General features: G+C 47.7%; 9 protein-coding genes across 9 annotated transcripts; 2 read left to right on the top strand and 7 right to left on the bottom strand.

The window, feature by feature from the left end:
* Positions 1-1,266: 1,266 nt before the first annotated feature.
* On the bottom strand, positions 1,267-1,801 carry BC939DRAFT_455046 (uncharacterized protein; the record flags this gene model as incomplete). The annotated part of the gene is made up of 1 exon (XM_051556143.1): positions 1,267-1,801. A coding segment is annotated over exon 1 (503 nt), but the record flags the coding sequence as incomplete, so codon positions are not given.
* A 742-nt stretch (positions 1,802-2,543) lies between these two features.
* On the bottom strand, positions 2,544-3,396 carry BC939DRAFT_455037 (uncharacterized protein). Its single transcript, XM_051556142.1, has 2 exons — positions 3,274-3,396; positions 2,544-3,137 (listed from the first exon to the last, which is right to left on the bottom strand). The coding sequence occupies exons 1-2, from the start codon at positions 3,288-3,290 to the stop codon at positions 2,570-2,572; spliced, it is 585 nt and encodes a 194-aa protein (XP_051411172.1). The 5' UTR covers positions 3,291-3,396; the 3' UTR covers positions 2,544-2,569.
* A 1,039-nt stretch (positions 3,397-4,435) lies between these two features.
* On the bottom strand, positions 4,436-5,519 carry BC939DRAFT_455032 (uncharacterized protein). Its single transcript, XM_051556141.1, has one exon. The coding sequence runs from the start codon at positions 5,426-5,428 to the stop codon at positions 4,934-4,936; it is 495 nt and encodes a 164-aa protein (XP_051411171.1). The 5' UTR covers positions 5,429-5,519; the 3' UTR covers positions 4,436-4,933.
* A 4,015-nt stretch (positions 5,520-9,534) lies between these two features.
* BC939DRAFT_200843 (uncharacterized protein) lies at positions 9,535-11,057 on the bottom strand. Its single transcript, XM_051550613.1, has 2 exons — positions 9,763-11,057; positions 9,535-9,661 (listed from the first exon to the last, which is right to left on the bottom strand). The coding sequence occupies exon 1, from the start codon at positions 10,873-10,875 to the stop codon at positions 9,877-9,879; it is 999 nt and encodes a 332-aa protein (XP_051411170.1). The 5' UTR covers positions 10,876-11,057; the 3' UTR covers positions 9,535-9,661; positions 9,763-9,876.
* Positions 11,058-11,134: 77 nt separating this feature from the next.
* Positions 11,135-11,914, bottom strand: BC939DRAFT_398301 (uncharacterized protein; the record flags this gene model as incomplete). The annotated part of the gene is made up of 4 exons (XM_051552416.1): positions 11,135-11,202; positions 11,309-11,439; positions 11,552-11,592; positions 11,786-11,914. The coding sequence occupies 4 exons, from the start codon at positions 11,912-11,914 to the stop codon at positions 11,135-11,137; spliced, it is 369 nt and encodes a 122-aa protein (XP_051411169.1).
* Positions 11,915-12,422: 508 nt separating this feature from the next.
* On the top strand, positions 12,423-13,530 carry BC939DRAFT_504193 (uncharacterized protein; the record flags this gene model as incomplete). Its single annotated transcript, XM_051560493.1, has 2 exons — positions 12,423-12,621; positions 12,713-13,530. 2 exons carry the CDS (start codon positions 12,423-12,425, stop codon positions 13,528-13,530), a joined length of 1,017 nt encoding a protein of 338 aa, XP_051411168.1.
* A 245-nt stretch (positions 13,531-13,775) lies between these two features.
* On the bottom strand, positions 13,776-16,106 carry BC939DRAFT_518112 (uncharacterized protein). The gene is made up of 6 exons (XM_051561178.1): positions 15,906-16,106; positions 15,585-15,816; positions 15,230-15,480; positions 14,862-15,131; positions 14,642-14,760; positions 13,776-14,539 (listed from the first exon to the last, which is right to left on the bottom strand). The coding sequence occupies exons 1-6, from the start codon at positions 16,032-16,034 to the stop codon at positions 14,275-14,277; spliced, it is 1,266 nt and encodes a 421-aa protein (XP_051411167.1). The 5' UTR covers positions 16,035-16,106; the 3' UTR covers positions 13,776-14,274.
* A 1,291-nt stretch (positions 16,107-17,397) lies between these two features.
* On the bottom strand, positions 17,398-18,344 carry BC939DRAFT_200735 (uncharacterized protein). Its single transcript, XM_051550612.1, has 3 exons — positions 17,965-18,344; positions 17,801-17,876; positions 17,398-17,696 (listed from the first exon to the last, which is right to left on the bottom strand). Exons 1-3 carry the CDS (start codon positions 18,135-18,137, stop codon positions 17,451-17,453), a joined length of 495 nt encoding a protein of 164 aa, XP_051411166.1. The 5' UTR covers positions 18,138-18,344; the 3' UTR covers positions 17,398-17,450.
* A 1,381-nt stretch (positions 18,345-19,725) lies between these two features.
* Positions 19,726-22,151, top strand: BC939DRAFT_200683 (uncharacterized protein). Its single transcript, XM_051550610.1, has 7 exons — positions 19,726-19,844; positions 19,932-19,970; positions 20,059-20,149; positions 20,249-20,320; positions 20,426-21,096; positions 21,187-21,727; positions 21,845-22,151. Coding segments are annotated over exons 2-7 (1,506 nt in total). The 5' UTR covers positions 19,726-19,844; positions 19,932-19,968; the 3' UTR covers positions 21,974-22,151.
* Positions 22,152-22,296: the final 145 nt, after the last annotated feature.

Below are 22,296 nucleotides of genomic sequence, written 5' to 3'. Positions count from 1 at the left end.
ATTCTTGGTCAGGGTACTCGGATGGCTACTACGGGACGCGAGGTATATTTGCTAGGAATAGCACAAAGGTATGGATCTGGTACAATGGTTCTAGGCGGGCCGGATAATGGCAATATCAATAAAGATACTTCGTTGAACATATGTTGATCGAGCATACGGTGGCAGAGGTACGCGTGCAAGCGCGTGAGCGCGTAGAAGCAGTCACAAATCAATATGAGCAATTGTGTGCGCAGCTCAACTGTCACTCTGCACCACACGCTATGGTGCTATCCGTGACAGTAGCCTTGAGAGACTGTTTCTCTGTGGTCGCCGCGATAATCAGATCGTCCAGGTACGCCGATATCCGTATCCCTTTCCGCCTGGCCCAGCGTAGAAGGGGCTTGAGGACTTTCGTAAAAACTAGGGGTGCTAGTGATAGACCGAATGGTAGAACCTTGAACTGATAGAGTTGGTCCCTCCACTGGAACTGAATAAAGTGTCGCGATGATGGGTGAATTGGGACGTGTAGGAATGCATCGCTCAGATCTATAGATGTCAAGTAATCGTTTCGATTTATTAAATGGCAGACGTGTTGAATTGTTTCCATTTTGAAGTGTTGTATTGGGAGGAATTGGTTTAGTGCTCGTAGATTCAGTACTGGCCGTAGGTCTCCTGTCTTTTTGGGGATGACGAACAATGGGCTTGTAAAGCCGGGCCCACTCGCGCATTCGATTGCTCCCTTGGTCAGCAAAGCGGATACTTCGGCGTCGATGGTCTTCATTGCATCCTTCGATAGCGGATGAGGCGGAGAGTGAAACTTGGACACTGGTGGCGGTTTCTCGAACGGCACTTTGTAACCCCCTTCGATGATGGACAGGATGTCGGAGTTGTCGGTAATTCTCTGCCATGCTTCTAAGAAGAGAGTGAGTCTCCCTCCGACTCTCTCTGTGTTTTTCGGCGGCTGCTGCTTCGGCCACGTCGCTGGCTGTCTCCCTGTCGGTTGTTGAAATCCCGGTGAAAAGAGGAATTGTTGTCCCCATAATCGTTGCGGCGGTATCGCTGATTGTTTTTCTGCTGGTTGTTGCTAGAATTAGAGTTGGATCGGTCGTTGCCTGATTTGGTGCTGCCGGTCTGGTGCTGAGATTGAGGAGGTCTTCGGGGTTTGAACGCGTTGGTGATGGTCCGAATGGATTTAATCTCCTCTTGAAATTTGCCTGGGTCCACAATATCCAAGGAGTCCTGCTTGTAAGTGGCGCCCTGTGAGCTGCGCAAATTGTCCATGCGTATGGTGTTGATCCTGCCGGCAGTCGCAGCCAGTTGTTCTCGCATGAGAATGGCAAATGTTGAGCATAGTTCCACCACGTCGTCGGCATCCATGGGTCCGCTGCCTTCCATGGACCAGATCTGATGGAGGAACATGTCGATTGGTCTCGTGAGGTTGACCAGACGCTTTTGGAGGTTGCGTAGCTGGTGATCATGGGCCTTCTGTGGCGGAGAGAGAGGAATGACATTTGGGATCTTGGGAGGTTCGTATCCCATCGCTGAATTCTTGGGGTAGCGGCGGAACTGTTCCCAAAATTCGTCGTCCGGGGTGTCTTGCTGAAAGAAAGATGCGGGGTCTGAAGGCTGGATAGGAGGATATCGTTCAGCTTCCTCTGCAGAAGGATGGTAAGTCTTGACGGAGATCGGTTCCTCGAGCTGAGGGTCTGAGTCTCTGGAGCTTTGAAGAATAGCGATCTGGCGGGCCATATTGGCCACCTGTTCTTGAAGGTTGGCAATAGTGTTTGCATCTTGTGTGGGAGGAGTAGACATGGAGTGATTTTCTATGTATGCGGGTATGTCCCTGGCGAAACAAAAGAAGATAGTAGGCATTCATGGTATACGAGCAGAATTTATTTCATTTTTTCCTTACGGGTAGTTTCTGGATTTTCGCGTTTTATTTCAATAAAAGAAGATAACACATATATGGTCCTGGCCCGAAGGATAATGACTCTTGATCCAATTAAAGGAGGCGAGCTTACTCCACGATATGAAGGACCATATACAGTGGTACGACGCACTTCACATGGCCCATATATCCTTAAAGATGGAACAGGAGCTATATTAGGACGTCATTATGCCCCATCTCAGCTCAAGCTTGTGCTGGATGATTTTGAAGACACTGACACCTATGAAGTGGAAAAAATCGTTAACCACAGGGCTAGTACAATCACGCCTAATACGAATGAATATTTGGTCAAATGGAAGGGTTATTCTTCCGATGAAAATACATGGGAACCTGAAGATCATTTTATTGAACGACGATGCATCAGTGATTACTGGGCTGAGCATCATGCCGCACAACAAAAATCAAATAAGCGAACATACGTTGACACGGCAACAGGCACCTATGGCCGGCCGTCTACGCGACGCAAACGATCTCAAAGCACACGTTCATAACAAATACAAATATCTTACTGCACAAGAGATAACTAAACGCATGGAAAAAAAAAAAAAAAAAAAAAAAAAGGCACAAGACATATACAATGAGCATTTCATTCCAATGGTTCTGCGACAAATAGAATGGCTAGAATTATTTATTTCCATCCAGCTAACTAAAGTAATTAGTCTGCTTATCAAAATTGAGGACTATAATGTTAGTTCTGGCCTTTCTACGCCTCTTACGAGGACGTTGCTCTTTCCTGCTATCGTCCTCCGCTTCAACTTGAACCCCCTGCTCTGCTGTCTTTCGATCCACCTGAGTGCCATCATCCTTGTAAATTATATCCCGCTCACGTTTCAGGGTACTGCGAAGTTCCTCGATTTCCAGATGAGCTGCGATGAGTTGAGCCTCATAATCCTCGTCCGTGCCACCCTGATCCTGTGGCGAATCATCATCTTCCTCGAGGGGCTGAGTCTCATAATCCTCGCCTGTGGCACCCTGACCCTGGGGCAAATCATCCTCCTCCTCGTCAGGTTGTGATGCTGGCACATATTCAGGCTTCGCCAATGCACACTTGCCTAGTGCCACGTCCGAAGGAAAAGTCGGAGACCAATCTTCCTTCGGTACCTGTGTAAAAGGTACCGTCTCCTCCGACAATACCCCCACTGGCTTCGCCGTCGAAGTGGATTCCTCCTCCTGCTGTCTTTTCAGCGCATCAAGGCGCTTAGCTTCCCGCCTAGCTTCACGCAAGTCGATGATAGGACGAAGATGGGACATAATGAAAAATATTGTGAAAATTTGTAGGAAAGTGTTTGTGGTGGGCAGGTGAATGAGAAAGAAAGAATGAGGAATCAACCTCGTTCATCTCTCACCTTGGACATCCATCCATCACTCATTCCCATCCGCATCATCTCATTGGTCCATGGGACATCAGATGATCTCACAATTTTGATCAGATGGTCTTGACTGTATGATGTCACGAAAAAAAAAAAAAAAAAAAAAATCCATGCACAATCAACCTAATCTACGCGATTCAAAATTTCTGCAGTACAACTCACTCTGCCTCATATGCCATACAAAATCCTGGAACTCGTGCCTCGTTCTCCAAGGGGAAGGGGAGCTGTCGCATATTTCACCAGAGTTCACTGTATATTTAGTTTAACAAGTGTACCTCCAGCTCACTATTATGTTTAATACAAATAAATACCTAATCGGTGTGGTGTGTGGAGCCACATCTCTTTCTCACTTATTCTGAATCCCAAAAATATCTCACCTGGAAAGTCACAGGAGCATTGGTAAGACCAAAAGGCATGACAAGATACTCGAAGTGTCCATAGCGGGTTCGAAATGCTGTTTTCCATTCCTCACCCTCGGCAATGCGGACCAAATTGTAGGCGCCCTTGAGGTCGAGCTTAGTGAAGTGTTTGGCGTCCTTTAATCGATCCAGGGTTTCGGAGATCAAAGGTAAGGGGCAACGGTTCTTGACAGTGATCTTGTTCAGACTACGATAATCAACCACGAGTCTCAATTTTCCGCCCTTTTTAGGGACGAACATCACGGGCGCGCCAGCAGGAGACTCCGAATGGCGAATAAAGCCTTTCGCGAGGTTTTCCTTGATATATTCACGGAGTTCTTCCAGCTCTCCCTGGGACAGGTTATAGAGGCGGCCAAAAGGTATTTTTGAATCTGGTTCCAGTGGAATTGTGTGGTCAAAAGCGCGATGGGGAGGCAGGGTACCGTTTTCACGGTCTTCAAAAAGCGGAGCAAATTCAGAATACTGGGGTGGCAGAGTGGCGGTGTGGAATTCAAGATTGTGCAGGGTGATGTGTGGGTTAGGGGTGTCGAGTTGTTGTGGTCCGCAACAGTCAAGATACAGTTGACAGAGATGATAGTCGTCAATAGTGGGTTCAGGATCTGAGAATTCAGGAGTAAACAAGACAGGATTAAACGGAACAGGATCAGGATCATTGAAAACAGGAACATTAACACGGACAGAATTGCAAGATTCATCAGACAGAGGTTCAGACAAGGAAACATGAGCAGGAGCAGGAACAGGAGCAGGAACAGGAGCAGGACACTGTTTAATACAGTTTTTATTGCAGAAGTCGTCATGGAAGGTCACCACATGCTGGCGCCAGTTGATGGCTGGGTTGTGCATGCGGAGCCAATCCACTCCGAGAATAATATCATGGTATTTGAGGGTGGTGACTTTAAGGGGCAGGGTTTCATGGTGTTGATTCGCGATGGTGATGGGAACGAGGGTCTCATGCGTGACAGGACCATGGGAACTGGGACTGCCGTCGGCCATGTCGAGGCCGACAGCGTAGGGCAAGGGTTTGGTGGCTAAACCGTTTGTCTTGACGAAATTGTTGTCGACGAACGACTTTTGCGCACCAGAGTCGATGAGGGCTTGTGTGGAGATAGTTTGGGTGGGTGAAGATACAGTGACAGGAATCAGGATGCAGATACGGGAGTTTGCTGGAGCAGCAGAGGAGACAAAGACATTGCCTAAGATCCAGTCCTCGGCAGGATCTAGGCGGAACCGTTTCCCGCTTCATCGTCAAAGGAGAACTGGATTTCAGTGAGAGAGGTTTTCTTGGGGCAGCTGGCGGCGAAGTGATTTGGATCACCGCAGTACAAACAGAGATTGTTATCCCTTCTGTATTTCTTTTCGGCTGGCGTCAGGCGGCGGGAGCGGACCTGGTCGAGGTCCATGGACATGTTAGCGGCACCTTTCTCAGTAGACTGCGCTGCAGGCTGGGCTTGGGGACGGACGTAGGGTTGCGGACGATTACGATTGTGTTGCTGATGATGCTGACCTGTGACACGATTCATGTGCTCTTGATTCTGATAGGCTACCAGGGCTTTGGCTTGAGTGTCGCTGAGAGACACCAAAGTGTCCCAGCAACTGGTCAATCCTCTTTTGACGGAGGCGGACAGTCCATCCTTGAATCTGGCAACGAGGGCGGCCTCATTCCAGCGGACTTGAGAGGACAATGTCTGGAACTGGAGGATGTAGTCAGCCATATCGCCGGTGTGGTGTAGTGGCTCTATATCAGGTAAAAGTACTAGCTGTGAATATGTTGCTCAATAAAAGTCTCTTCTGCTTTACGAAGTCTCTACATAATAATTATCTTACGGTGTATGGATAAAGCTCCAGATGTGGGGGCACTGGTAAGAGATCTTTCAACGATGAGGATAATAAAGACAGCAGAACTATTTACGAGAATAATAAAGGCGACAACACACTCGGGTTAGGGATCTGCAAGGTCAAAGGGACTCTGTCTTGACTCCTGTGTCCAGACGTCGGCATCGAGGGGTACTGTTCTTGATCCTCCGCTCTTGTTCGTTATGAGACCATGATCATTACCTGTCGTGGGGGCAGGCAGGTAATGTGAGCGGACTCGCAGGAACACTTGGGGGGGCACTAGAGGTGCAGCAGTTCAGACGCACGGGTCCCGTCTCTACTCTTGCTGGGCGATATGCTATGAAGGCCAGCTGTGGCAGAGTATACCGATCGAAGGGTACAGTGTGTTGGGACAGGGATGCGTGGAGCGTCTTGGAGTGTCGTGCGGGGGCAAGAGTTGAGCAAAGTATAGTGAGGAAACAGACCAGGAACCATTTGGTCCTGTCGTTCTGTGATATTTATTGACCAAAGAAAATTTCTATAAATGCAAACCCTATTGACTCTTGTCTAATTGCATGTCCTTCTACTTGCACATCCTGTAACTGCACTGCAGCACGTGCCTGGTATGATCGTATGAGTGTCCTGTACCTATTCCTCCCATCGTGTCATACACTACCGAAAATAATGAGTAAATGATTTTCACTTTTGTAGCACATTTGTCAGTTGTTTCCGAACCCGGGTTATATAGCTGGTGATAGTTACAGGATAACATGCCAGTGCAATGAAAAGTAATCTACAGCATTTGGGAGATGCGGAGAAAATTATTGCGCGTTGTATACAGAATTAAGTTTAAACTGTTCAATTTACTCATTATTTCTCCCATGGACATGGTTTTTATTTTTTTTTATTCATCTTCGATATCAAGTTTACTGATGGCCTGCTTAGTACCTAGTGTGGCCTCCCTTGGCATTCTTAACAGCTTCGATCCTTCTGGGCATACTCTCAATCAAGCCTTGGCAGACAGAAGGGGGAATCTTGTTCCACTCCGCCTGAAATCTTTCCCATAGTTCGATCATGCCCTTCGGAGGCACCGGGTACTTGCCTAACTGGCGTTTTGCGTAGTCCCAGAGGTGCTCGATCGGATTTAGGTCAGGAGAGTTGGGCGGCCAGAACAACAAATTGTACTTGTGCTGCTTAAAGAAATTCATCGCAGTGCTGGAAGTGTGTTTCGAGTCGTTGTCCTGTTGAAAGATCATATCCTTAGGCTTGATCTTGTACCAGCGCTGGGTGAGTGGGAGACATTCCTCCAGGATTTCGACATAGAGACTGGCGTCCATGATCCCCTCGATCCTGGAAATGAATCCAGCACCATGCCAGGTCATGCACCCCCATAGCATGATGGAACCGCCGCCGAACTTGACCTCCTCCTGGACAAGCCGATCGTCCAGAGACTTGTCACCTCCCTTTTTCCAGACCCACAGGACTCCATCGGACCCAATGCGGTTGACCTTAGTCTCGTCGGACCAAACGACTCGTTTCCAATCATCGATTGTCCAGTGCTCGTACTTTCGCACGAAATCCATGCGCTCCGCCTTGTGCTTGGAGGTAAGTTTTGGCCTTCGCCGTTTGCGCACGGCGGTCAGACCCTCCTGTCTCAAGATCTGTCGAACTCTTGCTACCGTCAAGTCCGTCGCAAAGTCTCTACTAAGCCGTTCCTGCACGTCTACAGCGGTTTGAAGTGTACCATTTGTGATTTCTCGAACCATCAAACGTTTGGTTGCCTCGGATACTTTCCCAGGGCGGCCGGATTTTCGCGGCGGAAGGGTCTCCTTGATGGTCTGCGCGAGCTGAGAGACCTTGGCCTGTGATACTCCACGTCTCTTGGCAATGGCTCGTGTGGTCATTTTCAACCGGAGGTCAGCAATGATCCCCTGTTCAATGTTATGATTGAGCTTCTTCATGTAGGATTTAAAGTCGTGGCGTAAGGTAGTCGATATTATGGTAGTAGGAGTGTGTGGGTAGCTGAAGTGGAGAAGAAAGAGCAAAACGAAGTTCAAAAGTGCATGGGGGTAATAATGAGTAAATGACGTCATAATTTTTAATTTGAGATATATATGGCTCGCTGTATTAGACACACCTGGTAGTCATTCCACGCGATGCTGAATGGACCATGATATTACTGGCGAACATGCACAGCACTAGTGGTCTTGGACATCGAGGCATAAAATTTTATCGGCACTTATACCAAAACATTTACTCATTATTTTCGGTAGTGTATTCATAGCTAGTGCTTTTACCTGATATAGAGCCACTACACCACAGCAGCAGCGGTTGAGACTTCAGATGAAGATCCAGGACAAAAGGCCCTACCAAAGATGCCAGAGCCATCATTCATGGATGTTAAAAAGAAACATAGGTTAGCCAAACCGGTAAGCAGCATACTGCCTTGCTGCTTTGTCCTTATCATTTGATGCATCCGGTCTTATTTCGTTTTTATGTGCTCTAATGGCTCAAGGAAGAAGGAGGGAGATCTTTCGGTGAGAGATACCGGAGGTTAGGGAGAAAATGGGTACTCAAGTCCGAGACTATAATAGAGAATGTAATCTTCATGGCAACCAGCGAAACCAGCCCTGATACCTACAGGTGAGAACACTTCATTGAGTATGGCCTTTCAATAAATACGACACAGCCCTCTTACAATTTCATCACAATATGTTCATTCTCTAATAGCGCTCTGCACAGCTTTATGCTGGATCTGGATGATCCACTCATCGAAAACCTATTCTCCCAGGAAGACTGGCACGAGATAATTGCCGACTTGCCGAGTTAGGCATTGTACTCAGAATCAACTGACCTCTACTTGGACTCTTTCTGCGAAGTCAACATAGTTGAGAGTCTTGAGAAAGCTTTGCTATTGCGTCTTACCGATGAAGAAAGTTTACTCATGCACCATTGCCTCAGTCAATGGTAACCCTTCTCTTTGTGTAATGTTGTGTTGCTTTGTTGTGTTGTACTTTTTTATTTTTTTTAATTAACTATTCTCCTGGCCATTTCTTCAACCTCGAAGGCTAGACATATTTAAGGCCACCGAGCCTTCCCATTTGTGATTGTGAACACCCTTGGTGAAGCGTGATGGCACATCAATGCCTGGGGTACGTGTTTGAAACTCGCGAACGGTGTCCCACACGCGTTCATCCTCCTAGGTGAAAAAGCAGGACACGACTTAGCTGGACGCCGAAATAAGAACATGACAGCAACAGATCGTCGCCGCATCGGATATAAAGCTGATCTGATCTGGCGTACAGTCACAGCACCTGAGCACGTCTGAGTCGTGGCTGAAGTAGCGCGCGATTGGGACCCTATCAGCAACAAATACCGATACAAAGGGACATTCAAGCTACCAAGACAGTTGCATGGTATCCTGTCTGCGAGGACTAATGAGGTCGGAGACACAGACCGCCTAAGGAAAGAACTTGTCTTGGGTCTAATCATTGGAGGTCTCCTTTTTTTTTTTTTTTTTTTTTTTTTTTTTTTTTTTTGGGGGGGGGGGGGGGGGGGGTATCAGGACAAACAAAACTGGAGCAACTGATTCAGAATGTTGGCGTTACAATTCCTCAGAAGTACCGTTGAGAATCGCGCTGAGGCTTATGAGAGATGTATTCTGAAGTGCTCACAACCCAATACAGTCGTGCCCATTAGGCGGACTTTGGCCGTTGCTCTACTTCATTTCCATGTACTTGTTAAAGGCGGTAAAATTTGGGAAGCGCGCTTGGAACTAATCCTCGCAGTTCACGGAATTCATCTTTGGTACTCATCTTTGGTACTCATCTTTGGTACTCGCTCTACGGATCTGTCATAAATAAAAGCGCGTCTCATTTCCGACTGCCGTCTAATATCTCATCGAAAGAACAGGAGTTCAGAGTTAGAACAGAAAGATGTCAATGTAGGGATAATCAAATCGCAAAAGCTGGTTCAGAACAACACCCATACCGATTACTCAGTTTGAGCTTTGGTCACATAGTTTAGCCACATGAAAAAGTCAGCAGTAACTGGCAGAGCTAGAGAACATGGCCTTGTTGGTGTGTGGCTCGATCACGGGCTAACCTATCATGGGTTTCTTTAGCCGTAGATTACTACTCGACGAGAAGATACCTTCGACTGAGATTAATATCATGGAGTAACTCAACACCATGTGCGAATGATATACTATTCTGGGTCGCTTTCAGAGCCGTACTTTATTATCGAAACCAACGACATTGGCATAGGATAAGCATTACGCATAATATTGTCGGCCGCTCGTTCAAAGGATGGAACGAGTTTTAAAGATAAAGAAAGGCGGCGCCGAGGTTTACCCCCGTCTCGCGAGCACGGCAGTATAGTTGGAATATAGCACATCCATAAACTGTGGATCATTCTGAATCAGGCCCATGAACTGCTGTGAAAAGTCTGCCTTCGACAGCACATCATTTCCATGCCCGACGAATCCTCGTTGCTGTTGCTGCATAAACCCGACAGCACCCATCGCCGCATGCATCGCATCTGCCGGGAAACTCGATCCTGCCATCGCAGACGGAGGAGGCGGTGGCGGCGGCATACCCATCGACGGCGGGCCCATGGGATGATGAGGTCCTCCTGCAAGCCCCGGATGATGTTGGAACGGCATTGGTGGCGGGGCTGGCGGCCGCATCATTGGCCCTCCTGGTATCGGCGGCATCACCAGTGGAGATGGCATCATGCCTGGCGAGTAGGTGAATGCAGGTGCCTGCATGGGCGAGCCATGATTCGGCGCGCCATTCGGTCGATTCAAGAGTGTTGCAGCCGCCATGGTCGAGGATGGCGAAGCATGATGGTTGGGTTGCTGAAGTCCTTGTGCGGCATTCGCTCCATTCGGTCGATAGCTACTTGAATACAGGCCGCTGGGCATAACTGATGCTGGAAGAAGTTCAGCCGAGAGGGGGGGTCCATTTGAGCGAACACTGTCTCGATGTTCAGCACCAGCAGACGGTTTCCCAGCTCCAGTCAGCGAATTGAGTAACATCGATTGCGTCGAACCCATGTCCTTGAGGTTCTGCTGCCGCAGCGCAGGCGATCCTTCCACAGGTCCTAAGGGCTTGTTGTCCTTCCTCGAGATGATGGCCATAAGGAATGAGGGTATTTCGTTCTTCAATCCAGAGTCCTCGTTCTGTCCTTTAATTCCTGATACTACTGGATCCAACTGCTGTGGATCTTGAGACGGATGTGCCATTGCATCGCTGGTTGAGGATGTATCATCCTGAATATTCGAATGGGCTAATGGCGCCCCTGATGTCTCTGACACCCTGGCCTTCGACATGGCCTCGCTCAGCATCCTCGTCAACGGGTCCACTCGAGCAACATCGCTCGGCGCAGCATGGAAAGGTGATGTCGACGGTATCTGGTGGACTGTGGGTTGGTTCGCCGCTGCAGATGATGGGGTTAATGACGATTGTGCGGTGCTCAGGCTATCCTCCCTTGCTTTTTGGCAGCATCTAGAATTGCCATGAAAACATATCCAGGAGTGAGAAAAGCCCGCGTGATAAATCGAATGGTCAAAGGTTCCATGAGCATAAACGCATTACGCCACACGCTTACTCCATTAGCTTTTCGCCGATCCTGTCACGATCCGTGGGTTCGTAGATCCAGATGCCGTGGATATCTGATTATGTGAAGGGCCAAGCAGTGACGGTTAATGCATCAGAAAGATAGAAATAAGCGCCATTCGCTGCCTTTACTTGAAGCTGCTTCCATTGAAATGTTCGTACCTTTACCATGCTGATATATAATGTAATCAGAAGTGAGCTGCAATGCCATGTCCCCAGTGAGATCGGCCATCAGGTTATCGAGACCCAGGCGATTCATAATAAAGAATCCATATGATGGAACGGAGGATCTACTCAAGGAGAGATCAGACAGAGAAAACCATTGGCTTATTAGGAAATGATAGAGAATCCTTGATTGATATTCTCAAAAAGGAATCGACGACAGCAGCAGCCTTTGTCACTAACCTCTTGAACACAAACATCGTGCCTTCTACTCCTTTCTTTGTCTGCAAAGGGTGACATCAAGCAATTTGAAATAGATGTGGTTGATGCGTGCCAGTGATCGTGACCACCGTCCGTAATATAACAACAATGCGATAGTATGGTAGGAGAAAACCACACGATTGTTCATATGTTAGTACCATCGCTAGCCTTCTTCTTTTCAGACTTGCAAACATATCGACGCCGGCTACCCCATACCCATGCTTGCGAGTCCTCATCAAATTGGTAAACGACTACATGGCTTGAGCTGTCGAGGATGTCCGAAATGTGCGGGTCATGTCGCTGGAGCACGCTCAGGTTGACTGCCTTGCGGGCGGCTTTATTCATGGTGAATCAGTCAAGGGTTAAAAATAGGACAGCAGGCTCGATACAGAATTAGATAAGAGTGTATATGCTAGGAAGAGTAGGCTGATATATGATTGGAAGGGGGAGTGATGAAAGAAGAAGGCGATGGAGAGAGGGAGAGAAGGAGTTTAATGGAGACAATTCCAAGATGCCCTTTTTGTCAAACGCGCCATCGTCCATTGTTTACGGACCCTCGACCATTGTTTACGCGCCCTCGAGGTTCTGCTCCATGCTTTGAGTATCTCTTAGTATTCAGCGCGGTGCATCCTCGTATCTGCTCCTTCTTCCCTCCCCGAGGCCTTCTGTTCCCTCTTCTGGTTCTTCATATCCATCATTCATTATCCGCAGCCTTCCTGAAGTTCCTGGTCTGCACAGGCGAGGTCTGGTTCTAAAACAAGCCACCTTCTCCTGTGGTATCCTGCAAGCTGGAAAATAAGCCAGCAGGCAAACAGGCCAAATCTTCAAGGAATGCTATCACCGCCATCCACCCATGACCACCAAAGCAGCAAGACTACCACTACAACGGCCGCAGGAATCGCCGCAATCTCTGGAGCCTCAAAAGCCACAGGGGCCGCAAGAATTGCAGCCACAAACCGGCGCCTCTTCGAGCACAGGCGCAATATCAGAAGCGACTCCAAGACCAAAGGTCTACCTGACTGGTTCAGAGGCGCTTGTCTGGGATTTTCAAGGTGGGCATCGAAGGATTTGACACGAATAGCAATATATCATACCTAATAGTCTAGTACTGAATAACAATGCTGTAAATATATCCCTATATAGATGTCAAGCATCTTAGGCAGACACACAGGATAGTCGGCTCCCTCGCCGGGTCTCTCCCTCTGAATCCGATGCAAAATATTTTTCAAGGACTCCCACTTCGGCTCTTGCCAGAAGAAGCCCACGCCCTATGGAGTAAAGGATTAGTCGATTTCATCGATGAGAGTCGATCCTATGGTCGACCGTTGGACGCAGCAGTATCTGAACTACCTGCGGATTCTATAACAATACTAGAGCAAGCCAGCACCACGGCCAGGACTAGGGCCAAAAGCGGATCAGACCATATTGTCCTCCACAGGCGTTCCGATACACTATCCTATTACTCGCCTATCGTAGTCGCTCGATCTTCCAGCGCAGACTACAACTCTGTAACGGAAAAGCGCAATAACCAACAGTTCACAGCCGATGTTCGCTCCGTATGGAGCTATCCCGCGTCCACGCGAGATCGACAAAAGTCCTCCGCGTTCATGTACCTTTGGGCCACTGAAAAGTACTTTCTCGCGCCGGGAATGAAGTTTGGCGGCGACTACCTTCTCTATAAAAACGATCCGCTGATCTGTCATGCGAGCATGATCGCCACGATCGAAGATCGCGATCAGCCACTATCTTTGCTCGATCTCGCCACTCGTGCGAGGTTGGCATCTACAGTTCAAAAACAGCATTTGATCTGCTCGCTTGGCGGTAATGATCAGCTTATGCAACGTGCGGATTCGACGACCTCAATGCAGTCGAAAAGGACGGCAAGTTCAGGAGCGGAAGAGCAACCGCAACCATCCAACGACAGTGTTGTGATGTTTGAACTCGAATGGGCTGGGTTTTGAGTTTGTCGGATGGACCGACACCATGAAACCATGTCTGCAAACATTCTGTTAGCCGCATTGCATCCTGCCAAATCGTGGTATTGCCTACGAAACGGTTTAGCTTTTCAATAACCACCGACGTAAGTCGGGTTAGGAGATTACCGTTACAGTTGAGAGTCAAAGTCAGTTTTGCTCGTACGTTCACATCTTTGTTTGCTACTGGGGATCGCGTGTCTGTATCAAAGAATAAACTGATTTACTTTTGCTATCAACTGTACTCGTCCCTATTATAGACATTGACCTCGCCTCTCTACATCCGCCCAGCTTCTGGTCGTCCCTCACCGAGCATCCGTCATTGGCGCATCCTCGTTCGACGACGTTGTAAAGGTACAGCTGTGGGCAGATCAGCGAACATAAGTGAAGAACAATTCCAAGGGGGATGGACTTTATTGTCATGACTCGTCATCAACTCTGTATCGTCGTACTAAAGAGCAGACTTCAATCATGCCAGGGCATTAAAAGTTTTTCTGGCGCTGGCGACGAGCTCCTTAAAAGGTAGGTGACATTTCCTGGAAGACCAAGAGCGCAGATGTTATTGGCACGAGGGATAGCTAGGTGTCTGGAAAGCAGCCCGCAAGCTGCACATAACAGAAACAGCGAAGCATTGTGTGTTCCCAAAGCGGCATGTCATTCGCGAGGGCTAGCATAATAGCGGGGTATCGCGTCTGCAGATAAGTCAACTTGCAAAGCCAATCGGCTTCTCTTCTACATGAGCCCAAAGCCCTCAGCATTGCCAATGGCAGTCATGAGCCGCTCCTGCAATCTTTCTTTCGAGGAATACGCGCAAAGCATCAGCGTATTGTAACAGGTGTGGGAGGTGGGGAGCCGCATAGAGTCAGGGCCGTTCTTGGAGATCGTGAACGACAGATGACCAAGACCTCCAATTGGCACTCGATCTGATCCTGTAGCAAAAAATAGCAGCCGTTTCTTGTCCTTTTCATCATATGCATGAACAGTTTCCCAGAACCACCTATATAAAAAAAAACAAAAAATAAAATAAAAAGCGTCAGACAGTGAGAAGGACGACGGATAAACTTGAATAAGAAGATCGTGGTGAAAGCTCGTTCCTTACCTTATGATCCTTGACTTCGCGTGGAATCCGCCTTCATACTGCGTGATATGCTCTAGAGCATGGAAATCGAGGTCAGGGGAACCGCAAATCAATTGCTCGACCTCCTCTGGTCTAAAGAGCTGTTTTCGAAAAAAAAAAAAAAAAAAAGACCATATGTTTACTCGTGCAGCTTTTTCTCCAGGGAAACAGTTAACACAGTAAATCGGCCTGATATTAGTACCTGGATTGCACTTCCAAGCGTGACGAGATTAAAACCCTCACTGAAAGCATTGAACTGCTTGGTGATCGACGTCGTAAAGTAAAACTTGAGGTACTCTTTGATGAACTCTGAACGGTTCGTGTTTGTCAACGGAATAGATGCTCCGCCAGAAATGAGATCGTGCTGGTATGTCTGACCCAAAGACTCATACTCGATCTGAAACGTCCGATCATAGGCCTCCAAAACGTCCCCCTCAAACGTCTCCAATTGCCGCAGGCCCTTTGACAGTGTCTAACAACGTCCATGCAACAGATGTAGAAGTCAGGAAGACGTCGTTTTATTCCGCTGTCAAAAAAGACAGAATGCTACGGCACCAACGCCGTTCTTACCGGATCAATCTCAGCCAAGTCATCCAAATCCCACTGATCGTCCAGCTTTTGTGAATTGGCGGATGAATCTGCGGCGAGTGCCAACTTTTTGTATAGTGCCAAGGGGAAATGTATATCCAGAATAATGCCGTTGTAAATAGCTAGACCAATGAGTCGTCCAACCATATTGTATTCATCCAGTGTGAGTTCGTCATCCAGCGGGCTTTGTGCAAACCAACATAGACGAGACTCCTCGTTTGTAACGAACATCCCTACGTTGGAAAATAGACCATCAGGGGAGTCAGTCGCACGATCCGACATCCTGAACAACCCACAAAAAGTTTCATCACATCATATTGCGACATCGACATCGTACCATACTTGGGATCGATCAGTTCACGCATGGCCAGCTGGAAAAATTCTTTTTGAACTCCACCCTCGTCAATGCCCTCCTCGTTGACAAACTTGACCTTGAGTTGCTTCTTAAGGTCTTCGTGCGATTTGTGCTGAAGCTGCACCAATGCATCCTCGATGATATAATCTCTCCGGATAGTGAGCAAAAGATATGGGGGGTTCACGCCAACGAACACTGCTCGAAAGAATGCCAGCTAATCACATGAACATGGAGAAGTCGAGTTAGTATGCGATACTTTTCTAGATGGTAGATTCACCATGGGTTCACAAAACGACATCACACCTGCAGCTTTTCGCGCATGAGCACTGAGGACTCCAATTTCAAAATATTGGCTTTGGTTGTCACCGTCAACACGAACGGAAAATTGCACAGGGCAAACAACTTTTCTCTGAATCTTTTAAAATCGTCCATAAAGTCAATAAAACTGTTCAATGAATCGTTGTAAAATTCTGTATACTTGACCAGGCGTGCCTCTTGATTGACGTGATCTACACAGACGTTGAGACATTAAAGCAAGATGAAGTAAGTCGTTAGTATCCGCCGTAGCACCCTGTAGCTGCACCAATTCGTGTTTTAGAAAATAAAATAAAAGTAAAATAAGAACTTGCAGAAGAAATGCAGGCATTGGAGAGCTGAAATCACATTCTCGTCCAAGTTTGCTGTGCTGGATGGAAGACCTGCCCTCGTTACATATCCCTCGATCATCTCGACTCTCATGTTAATGAAGCGGTGCACTAGCCAGACGAGCCAGGCCATGGTTTCCTCAAGGGATGCTACACCATTGCCTGAGGTGGGTCTAGGGGTCACTAGGTAATATTTGAGGACCCGCTGGCACGCTGCAGAGGATCGCCAGACAATCTGACAAAGATGCGCTACCAGGCTGCTCTGCCATGGCTTCTCCTTCAGTATCGGATACTATTGAGTACACAGAGCTCAATTAGATATGGTCTCGTCGATGTCCCACATGCAACAAGACAGTCGAGTATGTCACTTACCATAAAGATGATAAGGATGCCTTTCATCAACCTTGGAGTGACAAGATCCGGTCTTGCAGAGACAGAGCTCATAATTCGCTCTGCAGCTGAGGCAATAAGAATTTGTGCTTCAGGTGGGCATTCGCGTAGTAACCAATAAGCCTGCTGGACATCTGAGAGAAGCAGAGAAAGTGGATTCTTGGGATCCATTGTGGGCTAATGTTTAAGAAAAAAGAAAAAGAAAAAAAGAAAAAAAAAAGAGGGTGGTGGGATGTCGTCAGCTCATCAATAACGCGAAGCACGAGAATAAGGATTGGAGACCTCAATCGCTATCACTCACATCGGCAAAGCTCATGGAAAGTCGAGAAAGAGACGAGAACACGATCTGTAACCGTGAGAGTAACGCTCCGTAGGACTGTTCCCTTCTGCACTGGTCAATTAGGTTCTTGAAGGATACAATGTCCAAGTCCACAGATGAGTCTATTTTCACCAAATAAGAAGTCGCTACTTCAGTTTTCGTATAAACATTATATAGCCTGTTTGATATCTTTACGAAAATACAAAAAAGGCGATGACTTGCCTGCGACAATCTCGCGCTGTGCTCCGCCTGAAGGTGGCCTGCTTTCCAAGCGAGGGCATAGCTCGCCTGTGCCGCTCGCAGCAATCTCGACAGCCTTCGCCGCGATTTCATTTGAATCTTTGAGCGGGAAATTTGGGTTCGAGGCGCACAAAGGGGTTTGGCATGATGACACTCCACAGCCTTGAAGGAATTGGCGAAGATATCTATATTCATTTCAATAAGGATCGTATCAGCCCAGGAGTGCCTATTGCAATGAGCTGTCAAATACTCTGATCAGTCTAGTGTGAAGCCTGATACTAACTTGGTCACCAACTGTTGATCTGGCGAAGCAACTGGCGAGGGAGACATTGTCCCTGAAGACGATGGTATGGCTGTAGGGTCTGGCACTGCTGAGGAGGCGGAGTGTGGTGTAAGTGCATCTGAATGGGTGTGATTTCGTACATGGCGAATGACTGACGACTGCTGCTGTCGTAATGGGCGCGAGGTGCTAAGGGACTGAGTCCGTTGATGAGGATATGGCTATCGGTTTACATAGAGGTAGGCAATATCGGTCAGATCCAATTGATATTTTGCAAGAATCACTCCTTCTTCTGCTGATATGGGCCTTTCTATGGCGCCATTACCAATCCAGTGATCCACGCTGGTGGACGTCGTCTTCGGTTCTGTTGCTGTTGCTGCAATTGCTGCAGCTGTGCAGGACTATCACATAAAGAGAAGGCACTTTAAGTACTCCATTTCGCAAGTAAGCGTGATCCAGTTGGCACCAGTTGGCTGTTGTGCTCCTTACGATAAGATGGATCTCGAAGTATTGGGCGGGAGAGGGTTGAGGGTGATTTCCAGGACACCGTCGGGCATGCTCCGCTGAGGGTCCAGATGCTCCTCCTGCGGACTGCCGGTGTTGATGGTACCTGAGGCTGCATGAGGCCCATTCTCGGGGGTATGCTCACGAGAGCTGTCCATGGTGTCCTCTCCAATGAGGGATTCCTGTGGTTCAGCCAGGGTGAAGTCTGGAATATGTCGCTGCTAATGGGCTGGAATCGATTGTCGCCGGGAAGTATTGAACTCCGTGTCCCTCAAGCTAGATGACTTGCGCAGGGAGATCATGTGAGCTTGTGTTTGAAGAGTATATCACTGCAAACATTCTGCTCCTTTCTGGCATGTTACACCACAGTCCCAAGTTATCTATTTGATAACCCGGGTTGCCATGCATTATTTGCCCCCCCCCCCCCCCCCCCCCCCCTCCCCCCAATTGACTGCTTCTACGAGACTTATTTTGGCTCGCCTGCTGAATCCACATATACTGCAGCGGCGATTTAGGCAGCGGTCAGTTCAGCTCTACTCAGTACAGCTGGATCCATGCTACGAGGATGTGGGTAGGCTAGTGTAATGACTCGTCAGCAGGGGTAAAGGAGGAGGAGGAGTAGTGGGGCAGCGAGGAGGAATGGCAAGAGCAAGCAGATGTGAGTTAGTGCAGCCTGCAGTGGACAAGTGTGCAGTGGGCAGCATCAGCGGTCAATTAGAGGGGGGTTGGCAAATAATGCATGGCAACCCGGGTTGTCAAATAGATAACTTCTCATTTAATGAGCTTGTATTTACAAGAATCCTATGAGCGCAGATCGTATAGTCCATTGCAAGCGTGTAGTAATATCAGACACCGCCCCCGTGAATGTGGCCCGGGTGTCATGTGCCTCCAAAAGCCACTTGCTTGGCTATTTCCAAATACGGAAGGCGTATGAAGAGCATCCAGCTTTTTTTTTTTTTTTTTTTGGTGCATGTCGTCTACTTGAACACTCCTTTTCTTTTTTCTCATCTGTCTTTCTGCCGATGGATTAGCAGCCGATCTGCACCCAGCTACATCTTCTCCTTTGCCGCGTCGTTAGCATTTCAAAAACAATAGTTCATTTTTGCGATTATACTTCTTGCTTGTAATCCATCTTTTACTTTGCCATGGCATCTGCTATCCCTATTATGGCCCCACCAGGGAACACTAACGGAGGTGATAATAGCTCCTCTTCAACCTCAACAACCAACGCCTGGACCAACAAAGCCGTCGGCTCAGCAGCAAAGGGACTTTCGGGCCTCAACTCCTCTACCAAACGTACAGTGCAGGACACTTCTTTTTTCGCAAGTGTTCTCTTTATCACCTTACAAGAAGACTCTCTGACCGATTGTCTATCGCATTCTTTCGCCGCAAACAGCCGTGTCCCTGACGAACAGTAACAAGTCTCGTACCTGCCGCAACATTGTCATCCATGGATATTGCAAGTTTGAGGGCAAAGGCTGCGAGTTCAATCATGACGTAGTAAATATCGCATCGGCCTGCTCTTACTTTGTATCGTCCTTCAATTACGGAACGTTCCTCAGTTTGACCATTTTGTTTTTATCATCCTAGGGAAAGTCTGCAGCGTCCATGTCGAGTCCTGAAATGTAAGTAGCGCATAGATCATGCAGGACGTGTCGTCGGATTTCAGATGGACACGAACTTTTGGTTTTGGATCGGCTGCCGACATGGCAACACCCTGATTCGGATTGGTACCTCTTCTCTTCAACTCTTTATCAGTTCCAAGGCCAAGCTTCATGTCAACTCTCCGATCTTCAAGCCATCAAACCTCAGCTCAGGATCCGTGAAAGTAGACGCTCCAGAATTTGTGCCAAAGGGCTCTCAGGGTACGGATGAAACTGGATATTGCTGTTTACATCAAACGCGTGAATGTTTTGCCCTCTAACCTTTGAACTTGTAAATGTAGATGCCAGCTCGTTGTCCGGAGCCGCATATGCTGATCCACGTCAAATGTACGTTTTCCGCTCCTGTTTTCTGCTGCTCCGATACATTGAGAATTCTTTGCTAACGACCCCACTTCTCCTTTTGCCGTGGTCGTAGGGCACATCCCTATGCTTCAACAATGCAAAATAACTTGATGAGCAGTATGAACAACTTGTCGGGCAATTTTTCGCAGTTTAGTATCAGCGATGTGAGTATTTCAACTATCCGATATGCGATTATGAGAAGCATGCTATGTTGGTCTAACATAGCGGTACTCACCACAGCCATCAATGGTTAAAAAATGCAGGGAAATTACTATGGTGAAGGTTCGGTGAATAATTACTATTACCAAGGATCAGGGGCCATGCTTCACCAACCTGTAAGGATATTTACTTAGTGATGCCTTTGCTTGGCTTTGATTTTTTCGTGGGCATAAATTTATTCATGCTGGCCATATTTTTTTTTTCCGTTCAATGTACTATAGCTCCAATATCACTTGTACAATACTCCTCTACCCCACGTTTCCAATCTATCTCCTCATCAAAAGACGATCCACGGATTCTTCATCTCCGACATACTTCGCGAGGAGCTGCATCGCAAGAATGAGATGATCTTACAAACAGTTAGTTCCCAGGAGTACGGTCTGCCCGAGGAACTGCATGAATACCACTCGCTCTACCCGCTGGATCTGACACAAGAGAAGTCGACAGAGGTCTTTGGTTATCAATCCAGCGTCTATAAATGCATGTGCAGCGCAGATGGCCGGACGTATGCCCTGCGCCGAATCGAAGGGTTCAGGCTGACGAATGAACTGGCGATGCAGACTATTGATGGATGGCGCAGGATACGACACGCCAATATTGTCTCGATTCGAGAGGCGTTCACAAGCAAGGCATTTGGGGACCACTCTCTCATTTTTGTATACGACTACCACCCCTGCTCTAAGACTCTTTACGACGTCCACTTTGGTCCTCAGGCTCAACTGGCCTCCCAGGTAGTCTTGGGCGCCTCCAAGAACACTGAACACAACATCCACGAGAGAATTCTTTGGTCGTATCTGATTCAGCTCACGTCTGCGCTTAAAAAGATTCATTCGGCTGGACTGGCTGCTCGTCTTATTGATCCTACCAAAATCCTTGTTACCGGCAAGAATAGGTAATCGCAAGGATGCCCTGGAGCACGAGGAAATTTGTCCGCTTAAGCTGCACTGAACTAACGCACGATCTTATTTGTTGTTGCTACTAGAATTCGCCTTAACTGCTGTGGTATTATGGACATGCTGACGTTTGACTCGGCGCCTAATATTGCGCATCTGCAACAAGACGATATCTTGAATCTTGGACAACTCATGATGACTCTTGCTTGCAAGTCCTTGACGGCAACGCATAACATTCAAAAGTCGATCGACTACATCTCGCAGAATTACACGCAGGATATGAAGAACGTGATTCTATTCTTGATGAGCCAACCCACACCCATGAAGACTATCGACCAAGTCATCACCATGCTCGGATCAAGGGTCCTGCAGGAGATCAACGACGTGCAGAACGCCAATGACGTGCTCGAGAGCGACCTGAGTCGTGAACTTGAGAATGGCCGACTGACAAGGCTCTTGATGAAATTTGGTTTCATCAATGAAAGACCTGAGTTCGACATGGATCCTGCTTGGTCAGAGACCGGAGACCGTTATATCATTAAGTTGTTCAGAGACTATGTCTTTCACCAAGTCGACGAAGCAGGATTGCCAGTTCTGGACGTTGCCCATGTGCTCGCCTGCCTAAACAAAGTACGAGTCAGATGAAAAAAAAAAAAAAAAAAAAAAAAAAAAAGCGATTCTTTGTTATGGCGTGCATTGCAGATCCAACTAATCCTGGCTACATATCGTTACCTATCCAATACGTAGCTTGACGCCGGAGTTGACGAAAAGATCGTCTTAATGTCAAGAGACGAGCTCTCGTGCTTAATTGTCAGCTACCGCGAGATCAAGGCCTGTATCGAATCCGCCTTCCGTGACCTTTCTAAATCAAAGTAACACCACCGGCATAAGATCATGGCATCTCGTGACACCCCCCTCCAGCCCACCTTTCCTCCAGCCTTTTGTCCTCCCGTATCATCTCCCTCCTGCCGCTGTCATTTGTTCCTGTTCTCAACCTCATCAGCGGGAAGACGAGCAGGGCATAGAATGAAAGAAAAAGAGAAAAAAGCCCAAAAACAATTGAAAACCGATAAAAAAAAGGTAGACCTCTGCCACCCACATTCCGGAGTAATGCTCCCATCGCCTAAGAAGGTATAAAAAGATCAAGAAAAAGAAAAAAAGAGTCAATAAAACGCGGATGTATTAAAAATGAGAAGAAT

This window comes from Gamsiella multidivaricata (assembly GCF_025024155.1).
Source record: "Gamsiella multidivaricata strain RSA 2152 chromosome Unknown BC939scaffold_42, whole genome shotgun sequence".
NCBI classification, from domain to species: domain Eukaryota; kingdom Fungi; phylum Mortierellomycota; class Mortierellomycetes; order Mortierellales; family Mortierellaceae; genus Gamsiella; species Gamsiella multidivaricata.
Note: the sequence above shows the minus strand (reverse complement) of the source record. Positions and strands in the feature narration are given on the sequence as shown.